This window comes from Lupinus angustifolius, chromosome LG20 (assembly GCF_001865875.1).
Source record: "Lupinus angustifolius cultivar Tanjil chromosome LG20, LupAngTanjil_v1.0, whole genome shotgun sequence".
Lineage (NCBI taxonomy): Eukaryota > Viridiplantae > Streptophyta > Magnoliopsida > Fabales > Fabaceae > Lupinus > Lupinus angustifolius.
In genome coordinates, this window is record NC_032028.1 from 3598764 (window position 1) to 3613480 (window position 14717).

Sequence of the window (14717 nt, forward strand, 5' to 3'; positions counted from 1 at the left end):
TTTGATGAGTTTTTTGACATGTAAAAACAAAAGATCAAAAGTGACTGAGGAATAAACATAATTTAATTGGTTGTAAGATAATTTGTCAAATTCTAGTTATAAGTATAATACTACTACGGAATTAATTAATCACTATTTCTTTGCTCAAGTTTGTACCTCTGAGCTAGCACTCTAAACCGGTATCACCTAATTCTTAACACGTTATAAAAAATGAAAGGCGTGCCAAAATATTATTTCTGAAACTTTGTTTTTAAATCACTACACAATCTAATTTACATATTTCTATTTTGCCCTTATTAAATTTTTAAAATATATAAAAAGATCATATAATCCTACATAATCACCACTAAAACATTAATTATAATTTGAAACTACCTCTCTCACATTAAATTGGATATTTTAATAAATAATTACAATTTAATATATGTCCAACAAAAAATTATATTATAAAATATTCTAAATACAAAAAAAATTCTAATTATATAAAATAAATATATAAAAATTGAATATTTAATTGTATAAAATTAAAATGTAGGTCGACAGACATTAAGTGTCTGTCGTCACACTAGTTAATTATAATAGAAGTATACGAAATAGTGACATATATTTATATAACAAAGAAAATATATGCACTAGTATAAGAGTTTTATACGCTATTAGTCCATTTATATTATTCATTTTTAATTATTATTGACTCTTTAAAATAAGTAATACAAATGCTAGTGAATACCCACTAATTCAAATATTTTATTGAAATGGATTCAATTTCTTCTGCCCCTCAACCAAATATGACTCTATATAAATCATTATCTATACTATATATAAAGCCAAAACATGGTATAATTTATATATTTCTTTTCGCCCTTCAATTTTTTAATTTAAAAAATAATATAATCCTATATAACCATCTCAAACATATTAATTATAAGTTGTCTATTCTAATAAAGACAAAAAATATAATATAATGTAAATACAATACAAAAATATATATTTTAATTTAAAAAAAATGCATAAAAATTAATTACTTCCTACTTTAAAATAAGAATGTGGCCGACAAAATACGAAGTGTCTATCACACACTAGTACAAATAGTACATATATATTATACTATTTTGTTACATTGTGCAAATATATGCATCTTAATGTATAGATTTAGAGAAAAAATATACAATAATAAGGTAGGAATTTTTAAATTGTCTATCTATCATCTACCATTCATTTTAAACATTGTTAATTTTTAGATAAAATTAATACAAATGATTAATAAATGATGCATTAATTATCTATAAATCTTTATACTATCGTGCCTAGATATTATACTCGAACATTTATATATAATGACTACATCATTTATCATTTATTTAAATTATTTTCCTTGAAAAATAGCTGATAATTAAATAATAATAAATAATGCAACCATAATAATATATAAAACTCATTCATCCTAACTATTTTTTTTGGTGATATATCAATAGTTCATGTATAAATATTAAATGACTATAATAAATGTTTTAATCTAAGGCCACTAAATCCATTCCCAAGAACAGGGACACAGTAAATCTCTTGAAAGCGAAAGGGGCAAAATGGTAAAGTAGAGCACATTTTTATTTTGGGGAGTGTTGCGTGCAAGAACATGAGGAGTTTTGATTCTTTTAGCACAGGGTCCAATTTTCAACTCTAAAAAGTATCGGTTCCATAATTTAATTTATGTCTCTATTATTATTGCCCGTGGAGAACAGAATTTCGATTCCTCGGGGCTCTAAAAAGCTGTTTATAGCAACTGCTTAACAATCAAATCAAATTTAAGCGATTAAAAAATTAAGCTGTGAAAAATGGTGACGGCGAAGAAGGAGATGGTTGTGTACTGCTTCGACACTCTCATCGCTCACTACAACAGTGATCAAGTTCCTCCTCCTGCCTTTGATGACGGTCAACAGTAATAATCTCTATCATTTTTTTATTAAGTATAAAACATTATTTGCATGTTCCTGTAACTAGGATGAATTTAAGGGTTGAAACATTATTTTTGATCAGGGAGTTGTTGTTTAAATGAACTTTTTGATGTTGCTGAAAATAAATTTACTTTCCTTTCTTTTTATTTTTTATTGTTGGCAATTAAAATTGAAATTGCTTTAGAAGGAGATGATATGGGAAGAAAATATAACACAAATATTTGTATGGAAGGAACAATAATACACTCAAACACTTTATAACTAAATTACACACACAAACTAGCACTAGAACTCTCTCAAACCTTCACTAAGCTCGTTGGAGCTTTTTCACTGTGATTATGTTTTGCTACACTTTTTCGGCGGTTAAAAATTTGGTGATTAGTGGACAGCTATAGAACTTTATCAACTTGTGATGAGCTCATGGTCTTTAATTTGCCTACAACAAGTTCACCTTTTTTGGCTTTTCAAAAACTTAATAGCTAAGCATTTGATCTCAAGATATTTGTTGAACCTTCATGCAATTAATTTTGGACAAGTTTAACCTCCAACATCCTCCCTTAAACTTGGCTCAATCGTTCCAAGCATTTTCTTCAACTTTAGGAACAAAATGACTTTGAGTGGCTTTGTAAAGATATCCGCTATTTGGTCTTCTGACGTGCAATATTCCACTACAATTTCTTTATCTCTGATCAAATCGCGAATGTAGTGATGTTTGATGTCGATATGTTTGCTCCGCCCATGAAACACTGCATTCTTTGTTAGAGCAATTGTTGATTTATTGTCACAAAATATCTTTGTGGCTCCATCTTGTTGATGTTGCAACTCACTCAATATTCTTCGTAACCAAACTGCTTAAGTAACACAATGTGTTGCTGCAATGTACTTTGCTTCTGCTGTTGACAAAGCAACTACTTGTTGTTTCTTGGAGGACCAAGAGAGTACACCTGTTCCAAGATGAAAAGCAAAACCCGAAGTGCTTTTTCGAGTTTCAGTTTCTCCTGCCCAATCACTGTCTGTGTATCCGATCAACTCTAGCTAGTTAGAACTAGAATAAAAAATGCCTTCATCCAATGTACCTTTGACATACCTCAAAATCCGCTTAGCAGCTTGCCAGTGTGATTGTCGTGGTGAGTCCATGAATCTGCTTATGAGCCCAACTCCATAAACTATGTCAGGTCTTGTTGCTGTCAAGTATCTGAGACTTCCCACTAACCTTCTAAAATTAGTTGAGCTGACAAGTTCATCACCACTTTCTCTTTCAAGCTTCAATATTTCTTCCACCTGAGTCAGCATTGGTTTACAAGATTCCATTTTGAACTTCTTTAGAATATCAGTTGCATACTTCTTTTGTGAAATAAAAATTCCTTTATTTGTTTGGTTTACTTCAATGCCTAAAAAATAAGACATTAGACCCATATCCGCCATCTCAAATTGAGTGGACATGCTCTCCCTTGAATTCAGCTAATAATTTTGGATTATTGCCAGTGAAGATCAGATCATCCACATACAAACAAACAATAATAATATCGCTTGCTTCAATCCATATAGAGCTTTCTTCAATTTGTAAACCTTATCTTTCTCTCTTTGATGTAGATAACCTGGTGGTTGCTCTACATAAACTTCTTCTTCAAGTACACCATTCAGAAAAGCAGACTTGACATCCATTTGAGAAATCTTCCATTGATTATGCGCAGCAATGGAAAGAATCATACGTATTATGTCCATTCTAGCAACTGGAGCAAAAACTTCAAAATAGTCAATGTCGTGTTTTTGTTTGTACCCTTTTGCTACTAACTGAACTTTGAACCGATCAACATCTCCACTTGGATTGTACTTTGTTTTATAGACCCATTTGATTCCAATCGACTTCTTTCCTTCAGGAAGTGTTGTTAACTCCCATGTATCATTCTTCTCAATGGCATGAATTTCTTCATCTATCGCTTTTATCCAACAATCTTCGTTGATTGCTTCCTCATATGTCACTGGATCACAATCAACAAATAAAGCATAATAAGCTACTTCTTCCTCCCTATCATCAAGATCGTCATCTCTTCCAACTTCATAATCTAGCAAGTGAGTGGGTGGACGACGCTCCCTTTGTGGATATTTATGAGTTGGTGAGTCCAATGTTGATTCAGTTGGTAATTCATCAACTTTATCATCTACTTCTTCATTTATAGTAATTGGTATAGGCCACAATTCTTTGCCTTTTTCTGACATGTCCCATACTCCATCTTCATCAAAGGTAACATCTCTGCTGACGATTACCTTTTGAGTTTCTGGATTGTACAACTTGTAGGCTTTTGTTTCTTCAATGTATCCTACAAAGATGCATTTTTCTGCCTTATCATCAAGTTTCTTCCTCAGTTGATCAGGAATATGTGTATAAGCAACACAACCAAAAACTTTTAAGTGACTCAAATTTGGCTTTTGCCCGCTCCAAGCTTCTTCTGGGGTTTTATCACGAATACTTTTAACAAGACACATATTCAATAGATATACTGCACAAACCACTGCTTCAGCCCAAAAAACTCTTTGGTAATTTCTTGCAAAGGAGCATGCTTCTAACCATATCCATGACTGTTCTGTTCTTCCTTTCTGCCACTTCATTCTGTTGAGGAGTGTATCTTGTAGTCATCTGATGCTTAATTCCCTGCTTTCTCAAGAAATCATCACAAACAATATACTCTGTTCCTCTATCAGTTCTTAAGGTTTTTAGAGTATAGCCACTTCCCCTTTCAACATATGCCATAAATTTTTTAAGCGTATCACAAGCATCAAATTTATTTTTTAGAATATAAACCCATGTCTTCCTGCTAAAGTCATCAATGAAAGTAATAAAATATTTGTTACCTCCATTGGATGGAACTTCCACATAGCATAAATCAAAGTGCACCATCTCACGTGGTTTAGAAGCTCTCCATACACATCCTTTAGGAAAAGGATCCCGATGCTTCTTGCCTACTACACAAGCTTCACATAGTTGATCAGGAGCTTTGATATTAGGCAAGCCAATAACCCATTTTTTATTTGCAAGGAACTTGATACTATCAAAGTTGAAATGTCCCAGATGCATGTGCCAAAGCCAATTATCATCAATAGCTGAAGCTTTGCAACACAAATTAGCATCATACTTGATATTCAATGGAAATAGACGATTCCTTGACATGTGTGTCTTTGTTATTAGGCCCATCTCAACATCATTTAAAGTGCAACCTCCCTTGTTGAATTTTAGATCATAGCCTTTCTCAGCAAGTTGTCCCACACTTAAAAGATTCTGACATAAATTAGGTGCATAGAATACATTAGAAATATAATTCAAAGATCTATCATTTAATCTGATAGTTATTTTCCCTTTTCCCAAAACTTCAAGGTCGGAAAATAATTCTTTATTCCCACTTAAATGATTACTGCAACCTGTATCTAGTAACCATTGATTCTCATTTTTACTAATAGCTACAGTATGACATGTTGTAAGTACCATCTTCATTTCCTCTTCAGTTTCTGCAATCTGAGCATGGCTATTTCTAATATTCAATGTTTTAGTACGAAATTCACGACTATAGTGACCATATTTTTTACAGTTATGGCACTGAATATGAGATTTGCATTCAGATTGAAAATGTTCGTACTTTTGACATTTGTGGCATCGAATATTAGATTTATTTTGAAAGAAGTCATTACCTCGTGTACCTTGTCTTGTATGAAATTGAGGATTCCTCCCTCCACCTTTGAAATTCTGACCTCTTTGAAAGTGATTCGCCCTTCTTTACAGAGGCCCGCCATTTTTTCACATTTGTTTGAGCTTTTAAAGCTTGTTCAAATGTGCCACTTGATCTCATGTTCACCGTCATCTCCCGTGACTCCAAAGATGCTTGCAAATCATTTAGAGTCATTGTAGTGAGATCTTTTGCATCCTCAATGGCTGCTACCACGTAATCAAAACGGGATGAAAGGGTGTGCATAATTTTCTCCACAACTTCTTTCTCCTTTATGTCATTGCCATTAGATTTCATTTCGTTGACAAGCTTGTCTATTCGTGAAAAATAATCACGAATGCTTTCATCTCTTCCTTGCTCCATCAGCTCAAATTGACATTTTAAGCCTTGTAACCTCGTCCGTTTGACTGGGTTGGCACCTTCATAAGTTTTGAGCAAAATTTCCCTAGCCTCTTTTGCTGTTTTGGCATGGAAAATTTGCTAAAAAACAGACAGATCCACAGATTGACAGATAAGAAATTAAGCTTTTTCATTTAGCATACGATCTTTTTCAACTTGTTGTTCATCGGCTTTTCCTTTATCTCCTTCAGTTGGTTCAACAAAACCTTTCTTGATAATTTCTCCATACCCGCTGGTTGTTAAACACAACTCTTCATCACCATCTCCACATGGCAAAATTTGATCTTCCATCGAACTTGAAAATAGTTGTTTGAAATTGACTTGCTCTTGTGCTGGAACTTGCTGCCATTTCTTATACAACTAGCTCTTATGCTAGATGTTGGCAATTAAAATTGAAATTGCCTTTATAAGGAGATGATATGGGAAGAAAATATAACACACAAATATTTGTATTGAAGGAACAATAATACACTCAAAAACTTTGTAACTAAATTACACACACAAACTAGCACTAGAACTCTCTCAAACCTTCACTAAGCTTGTTGGAGCTTTTTCACTTTGATTATGTTTTGCTACACTTTTTCACACTAAAACAAGCCATAGAATAGGTCCTATTTATACTTGTATGAGGCGGTTAAAAATTTGGTGATTAATGGACAGCTATAGAACTTTATCAACTTGTGATGATAAGACAACAAGCTCATGGTCTTCAATTTGCCTACAACAAGTTCACCTTTTTTGGCTTTTCAAAAACTTAATAGCTAAGCATTTGATCTCAAGATATTTGTTGAACCTTCATGCAATTAATTTAGGACAAGTTTAACCTCCAACATTTATTTTTCATGGGTTAGAATGCAGCTGGATAATGAGATTCAAAATTTAGTTGACAGTCGACTGCCTAACATGTCCTTCACCTTTTATCCGAGCTTAGACCGATTGTTATAGCATCAGAAACATTAGAGATTGGTTGTTGTTATTGTTTGTGTAAATTTCACTCTGTTATCTTCTGCTTGTTAATTTTATTGATCATAGCTTATCATGTTAACATATCAAGTGCCTACATTTATTCTGAAGAAGTGAAAATGATTGTTTATTTTGGAAAAGGATTGTGGTCTCAAAATTGTGTGTTACTCTATGTGCATAAAAACCAAGAAAATAGAATTTAAAAATACTTTGTTTAAATATTCAACATCTTAATATTTTTCTGACCAATGCATCAGGAGTCGTGGGATAGCAAATGTTATCCCGATTAATTTTGCCCTGCATTTTTATGTACCACTTATATATGATGAACATTACACTATGCACAGTAAAATTTAGCTACAACCGAGGACACATGAGTAATCAGTTAGCTTTGTGGATGAAGTTATATTTGGCAGATTCTTTGTTTTGTTGTTTTTTGAGCTGAGTGTTTATGACTACGGGGAAGCACCGTAATAAATTAAATGTTGAACCTTATCCCTCATTGAAGAAAAAAGTTAAGTTCATTTTTTCTTCATTGTGTGTGAATGGGGAGAATAACTTTTGAAAAAAAAAGCTTTTATGAAAATAGATTCTGGTTGAAAGGACTAGTGAATTGTGTACATCTTTCCTTGTTAGATGTCCAAAGTATGATTAATACTTACTATTGGTTTGGTTTTGTCAAACTCAGTATGTTATAAAGTTATGTGCTGAACCTACCACCTATGAATAATGTGTGAATTTGTGAGACTGTTTTTTCCTTTGACAATAATGGTAGTTCAAAATAATTTCTGATTTCCTCTCTATCTTAATTATTTACAAAGTAGTTTAGTAACTCTAAGATAAATTTGAATGAGTTTCAATTGTGACTATTTTGTCCAGAATTTCTTATTGGACCAGTTAAAATAAAATGTTTGGCAAGTCTTAATGAGCCAAAATTTGAATTTTCAAGTACAGTAGAAAGAAATGGGAGAAACAAGAAAGTTTTGGTTCAAATGAAAGCTCATTGGGAAGCAACCAAATGATGAGGGATATTTGAATTAATTATTGTCTTAACAATAACAGTTGATTAGGCATAAGCTGGTTTTTGAAAAATTTGACAATTACTTATGGTTTTTAACCAGTGTGCTGTACTTATGGTTTTGGAGTTTGACAAATACCCGCTTGGTCATAACTTTTGCACAGCCATGACCAGAGTATTTGGCCATTTGAGTTTCACGTTTGGATGGCAAGGATGTTATTTTAGTTATATACCAATCTTGGATGTTGATGGCATGTCCTGACAGTGGATTACCTATGAATTATGCACATTAAAAAGCCAAACGAAACTGGGTTACAATTCAGTTTTTCAACAATTAACTTGCAATTCAGACAAACACAGTATGTTGTTTTTATTTTAGCTTTTGGGTTTTCTATTTTGATCTTCCACTTGATAAATATATGACATTTGTTTTGTTGTAAATATGCCATTCTGTTCTCTGAATGAGCATCTTTAGTATTTATTTTATGCTTTTGTCATTATTGAAAGGTTTTGATATGTTTTGTTAGTTTTGAGAACAAAACTACTTGTCCCTCTGAAGAAGCCATGATTTATATATTTTGCAATATGCTATGATACCCCTGTTTGAAGCAATTGTGCTTTGTTTTAGCCCATTGTTTGTTACATGGAAGAAAGTGGTAAATGGCGGGGAACCTCGTCTTCGTGGATGTATCGGTTCTCTAAAAGCATGTGACTTGATCAATGGCTTCAGAGGTTATGCGCTGACCAGGTTTGTTGATGTGTTGTAATTGAAGGTTCACTAGAAAAGCACCATTTTGCATGTTCATTACTCATATATTGGACTGAGTTGAAGAGTGTATCTGTCCAAGATAATACACACACAAACGTTTTTTAGCTGATGTCTGATGAAATTTAAGCATGAAAAACTCATTGTATAATGTGATAGCTTGTTCCTTTGTTTTCCTTTCTCTTATCTTATTCACTTCTCCTTGAAAAGTTTTGAGCCAAGTGTCATTTCCCATTAGCTTTCTGTACTCTACATTTCACTGGCTTCATATCTGTATATTTCTAACTTGTCCATGTTTTCCCTCTGAAATATCCTACAGTGCTCTTAGGGACCGCCGATTTCCACCCATACAGGCTGAAGAGCTTCCTTCTTTGGAGTGCACAGTGTCTATTCTTACTGATTATGAAACTGCTAATGACTACCTTGATTGGGAGGTATGTGCTGATTTACTTGTTCTGGTTCCGGGTTTCTATCTGGCATAAAATGACTGTAGAAATGGTATTTAACCTTTATAGTGCTTGACTGCATTCTTGTCCAATTTAGGCATTGAGTTAATTATTTTTATTTGTACAATTTGAGGGGGTGGGTAGAAGGGCTTCAGTGTTGGACAAGAATGCTCACATGGCTTGCTTTACTCTATTTATCCATTTTTTCAATATTTGTAAAACAAATATCATATATTTATTATTATTATTATTTGTGCTATGTGCAAAATTTCTAAAGCTAGCACCTAAATGACAAATAAATTGAGATACTGTAGTTCTCGTTTGAAATGCATTTGTAGAGAGGAAATTGTCTGTTACAACCTATCAGTTGTTTTCATTATTCTTTTTCTTTTTAGTTTACACAACACGTCATATGTAAGATCACTAGAATCTGTATTGTGCCTTTCGTTCATTCTAATGCATATAATTTAAGTTTACACTTTATAGCTCTTAGCTTGACTGAGATATTGTTTAAGTTCAATCCAGATGAAAATGTTGCCTAGTAGTAAAAAGCAAGTTTAAAACTCATTCTTCCAAATATTGATCAATAATCGTAAGTGAAGGATTTGGATTCATATCATGCTTTTGAGAAGAATGTTATGGACACAATTGCCAGAGGTGGTGAGTTCAGTAAATTCAGAAAGCGGATACGGAGAAGCCTCTTGGTTTTGGTTTTGTTGCGGTTTTGTTTTGGATCATTTGCACATGCAGATTCTGCTTGTTTCTTTCATGCAGGTAGGAACACATGGTATAATTATTGAATTTTCTGATCCTGACTATAACACAAGGCGAAGTGCCACATACCTGCCTGAAGTGGCTGCCCATGAAGGTAGCTTATGTTCACCATCAAGTCTTGTTTCACATTTATGAAGTTAGTCACCATATTGCAATGCCACTAATACAAACTTGCCTTAAGTATCATGTTTTCAATAGTGAAAGATAGTTCACTAAAGAAAAGGTGAGAAAGTACATCTATGAAGAGGATATATGAGTAGGATAACTTCTCCTTCAAAACTGAAAGAAAAATACACCAGAGAACTAGAAATATCATAAGTTCTAAACGGCCTTGTACCAAGTTGAGGAGCTAAGAGAAGGTGTTCTTATGCACTCTGGGTAAATTATAGTTACACTGCACCTTATAGTTCAGAATACTTCTTAAAATCAATCTCCCAGTTCAAATTGACCTACTTTGCCACATACTTCTGTCTGCATGGCCTGTAAGCAAGGATAAGCACAGGCCCACAAGACACCATTGAATAAGCAGCATTCTTCTCTAACCAAATGCACAAGGGAATTGCATAAACTGCAAAGCGAAAATTTATACTAAATTTTTGCTCACTTGCATTTTTCCGAAACCTTTATGCTTAATCATAAAAAACATTTTCAAAGTAGAAGGGCACAGCTAGTGTTAACCAGTACTCCCACAATCAAATGTTCCATTAGAGATTAACTCACATATAGTGCAGAAAACAGGTGTCCAACAGTTTCTGATCTAAAGTTGTTAGATCCTTTTAGCACCTTTATTACTCACATAAGTTATGCTAATAAAGTGAAAGTTCAAGGACACTGTATACAGTAATAACTCTGGTGTTTCTTTTCCCATGATGTTTTTTATCTACAAAATAACCACCTTAACTCCCCTAACTTTCTCATTTCTCATTCTTTTATCATATAACTTGACCTAACATGTGTGTTCATTGCATATCTATGTTGCTTGGTTTGCAGGTTGGACTAAAATAGAGGCCATTGACTCTTTGATACGTAAAGCAGGCTACAATGGTCCAATCAATGAGTCATTCAGGAAGGGCATACAACTGACCAAATACCAAAGTAGCTTATTTACTATGCAGTTTAGTGAATATGTTTCCTATGTGAAGGAGGCCAGAGGTGAAGCTCCGTCTATCCTTGGAGATAAGTTGCACATCTAGTGATTTTTCAAAAGCTGCATAACTTCTTTGGTGAAAGAAAGAATACTATTTGCAAAAGAAAAAAACAAACTTGGTGCAATTTGTTTTATCATAACTGAACTAATGCTGTGATTGTTGCAACTCTTTACATTCTTCAAATTCATTTGATTTTGAAGAAACTTATAACACTACTCTGGAGGTTATTGTATCAGTCAATTCAGTAGCTAAAGAAAGCTGCAGCTCTGTTGAAACTGTTTTATGTCAGTCTTGTTGATAATTGGAATTTCAGTCTCTCTTTCTGTTTCACTGTTTTATGTTTGTCTTGTTGATAATTGGATGTGAGCCATGAATTCATGATTAATTATTTCTTTAAGTAGCGTTTGGTACATGCATCCTTTTACATTTTGAGGCGTTTCACGTGGAAATGTACGTGCCAATATTTGGTAGAAAATTTGGGAATGTCCCGGCAATTTAGCAGATGGAATTTAAAAACACTCCTCTTATCTCATTTTTATATGGGAATGATCTTATACACTGTGAAGTATGTGTGCAAAAGAGGGCGAGCGTTCAATTAATTTTAATGTAGCTTGTCTTGTGACCTGAAGGCCACGGGATTAAATTCTATTGGTAATCTATTTGCAAGGGTAATCTTATGTACTTTTACGCACCCCATACTGTACTAGATGAGAGTCTCATGCATTATATCGTCATTAGTTTAAGAATGTGTCCAAATCATGTCAGTTACCAAATGTTACCTAAATAGATTAGGATTAGCGATTAACTTCTGTCAGGGTAAGTCGTATCTTCACATGTTGAAGTTATGTAGTAGGGAACCCATTTCTCCAAGATCAACGCATTGGCGTGACTCCGAGCTTTATAGTAGAATGCTTTGTTGGTCTTTCTGAATTCTAACGCAAGGGATGAATGACTGTTGTTATCTTAGTGTGCTAGACTTTTCCATCATAATATTATTGGTTTCGGATAGTTTAAAAAAGTAATGGCTTGACAAATGAAGAAAATAATAAAAGTTAATGGAGAAACTCTGGTAGATGGCTTTAAAAACTAATATTATATTTTAATTGACTTGTTAACTTTGTATTGGTCTAGGACATAGAGATGGGAAGAAATAGGACAGAGAATAGGGTAGAGAGAAAGGCTATTCTAAAGGAATGGAGATCACTTTTCTTATTTTAGGTGTTCCAATAATGTCTCATTCCAATTAAAGATCGTCATGTAATTAAAAATTATTATAATCATAAAAACATAAAATAACTTTTATATGTTACTTGTTGGAATGTGATTGGTTTGAGATATGAGGATGAAATTTTTTTGGGCCAGTAATCCTTGTTCATTAGTCCAAGTGATTTAGAGTTTTAATTGAGTCTGGCCACATAACAAAACCGGTTAAAGATGGGCTCGTCAATTCAACTGATCTTACGCACTCACATGATGATCTCATCCAATCCCACGAAGGTACGCTCAAGACTGAGTGGAGCATGGGCTGGAGTCGAAGATCGGGCGATTCCTCGAGCATGATGGCGATTTTAGCTACATTGTATGTTAGCCTTACACGTATACTAAACCAGCAGGCCTCAAAATAATGCCCTTATTACAGCTATGGAGCCAGATGAAATGTTATGTGCATGTGAGCATGTGATACATGAACCCGCTTCCAAATTGTATTGTTGTGATTAACCTTGATGCGCTCAAGTACTTGTTTGTTTTCCTACTGGCTACTGCTATTATTATTATTAGCCTCTTGTCGAGTGTAGGGAGTGTCGGATATTTGAACTCAATGTGCTTGAAAACTAGTATATTAAGCCTTCATCGCTTACACCTGGTAAAAATATTGTTTGAGTCTGGTAATACTCGGACTGTCAACCTTGAAATGAAATACTTGGGTTGTCAATTTTGAGAGAATATTCACTGACCCGACATCCACGGACTATCCCCTTCCACCCGAGTATCCCGCGTAGTACTCCGTATGTTCCTATCGTTCGCCTTAGATGGCCCCGTGGCAGAGGCATTAAATGCTCCTGAGACGACATTAAGGCCTCTGACACGTTATTTAATGCACGCCGCCTGAACATTCTACCTGCCCCAGACAAATCGACAAGGACAAATCCGCAGGCCAACTAAGGACGACCAGAGTACGTCCCTTGTACTCGTTAGATGCTGGCCAACGACCAGATGTCATCTCCTCAACACATCCTAAGCTCTATAAATAGAAGAGACCACACACTGTGTATAATTAATTTTCATTCCTCTCATTTATTGCTACACTTATTGCTCTAATTTCTCTCTTGTTTTACTTCCCTTCTCTCCTACACTTTCCCGAACATCCGACCAAGTTTCCTGCTCTCCTAAACTTTCCCGAACATCCATCCTCAGCTTCCGACCATCCGTCCTCAACTCCCGACCATCTACTCTTAACATCAAAGAACAAATATGTTAGGATTATTTACATGTAACATAATGGGGACAAAGCTTTTTCTAATAGTAATATTTCATTCACCTTAATTGTGCACCTCTTAGCAAAGGGGTGTAAACTAATATAAACCTTAGGAATAGAAGAACCTTGTCTCTGGTGCCATAGTAGGGGAAGATCACATACATTTATTTGCCAGATGCTTGTCTTTTTATTTTATGGTCATGATTTTGCTCTATCTCCTCTGACATTCATTTTATAATTACATCATGGTTCATTATCATTGGATTGTCTCCACTTCCTGGTTTAGAAATGAGGAAATTTAGCTGTGTTAGATATTAGACATGCATTCATGTTTGTAAACATTAGTCTTTGAAATGTATAACATTTCACATGCTATGGACTATTTATGTTGGAACAACAAGTCGTTGGTTTAGTGATATAAAACTCGCTAAATTCATGAAGACTAGGTTGTGAATTAGATGTCTGAAAGCATACTTATTGGGAGAGACAAATACACAGTCATACAAGGATTATTTCACTACCAAAAAAATAAGGGATAAAACCCTAATTATTTTTTGCCAGCAATATGACTTCTGTTTTTATAACAAAAAAATATGACTTCTGTTTTATACCATGGAAAAGTTGTTATCCAATATTGAAAGTTTGAAACCAATTTCAAAATCAAACCACAAACAACTTTTTTTAAGAAAAATGTGAAAAAGGTTAAGGATAAGAGGTTTTAAAAGTGATCTTATCTTGAGAAATGGTGGATTTAATACTTTAAAAAAGGAGTGAACTTATTTCCCAATGACTTTTTTAGACCAAATCAAATCCACATATAAATGTCCATGTAAGATAATAATTTAAATTGTAAATTATACTGAAATTCCTTGAGTTTGAGTTTTAGTGAAATTATATAAATCATTTCTCACTTTTTTACCATATTTTTTTGTTTAAAAGTTTGCATTTATTTATCGTGCAGAGGTGTTCAGTGTAATAAAGTAAAAAAATTAAGATGGTTTGTATAAGTGTAAAAAAATGAGAAATGATTTGTGTAATTTCCTTAAAACTCAGGAG

General features: G+C 33.8%; 1 protein-coding gene across 1 annotated transcript; it reads left to right on the forward strand.

The window, feature by feature from the left end:
• Positions 1601–11512, forward strand: LOC109335891 (uncharacterized protein At2g38710-like). The gene is made up of 6 exons (XM_019572134.1): positions 1601–1936; positions 8680–8799; positions 9137–9251; positions 10038–10131; positions 11028–11233; positions 11315–11512. The coding sequence occupies exons 1-5, from the start codon at positions 1833–1835 to the stop codon at positions 11228–11230; spliced, it is 636 nt and encodes a 211-aa protein (XP_019427679.1). The 5' UTR covers positions 1601–1832; the 3' UTR covers positions 11231–11233; positions 11315–11512.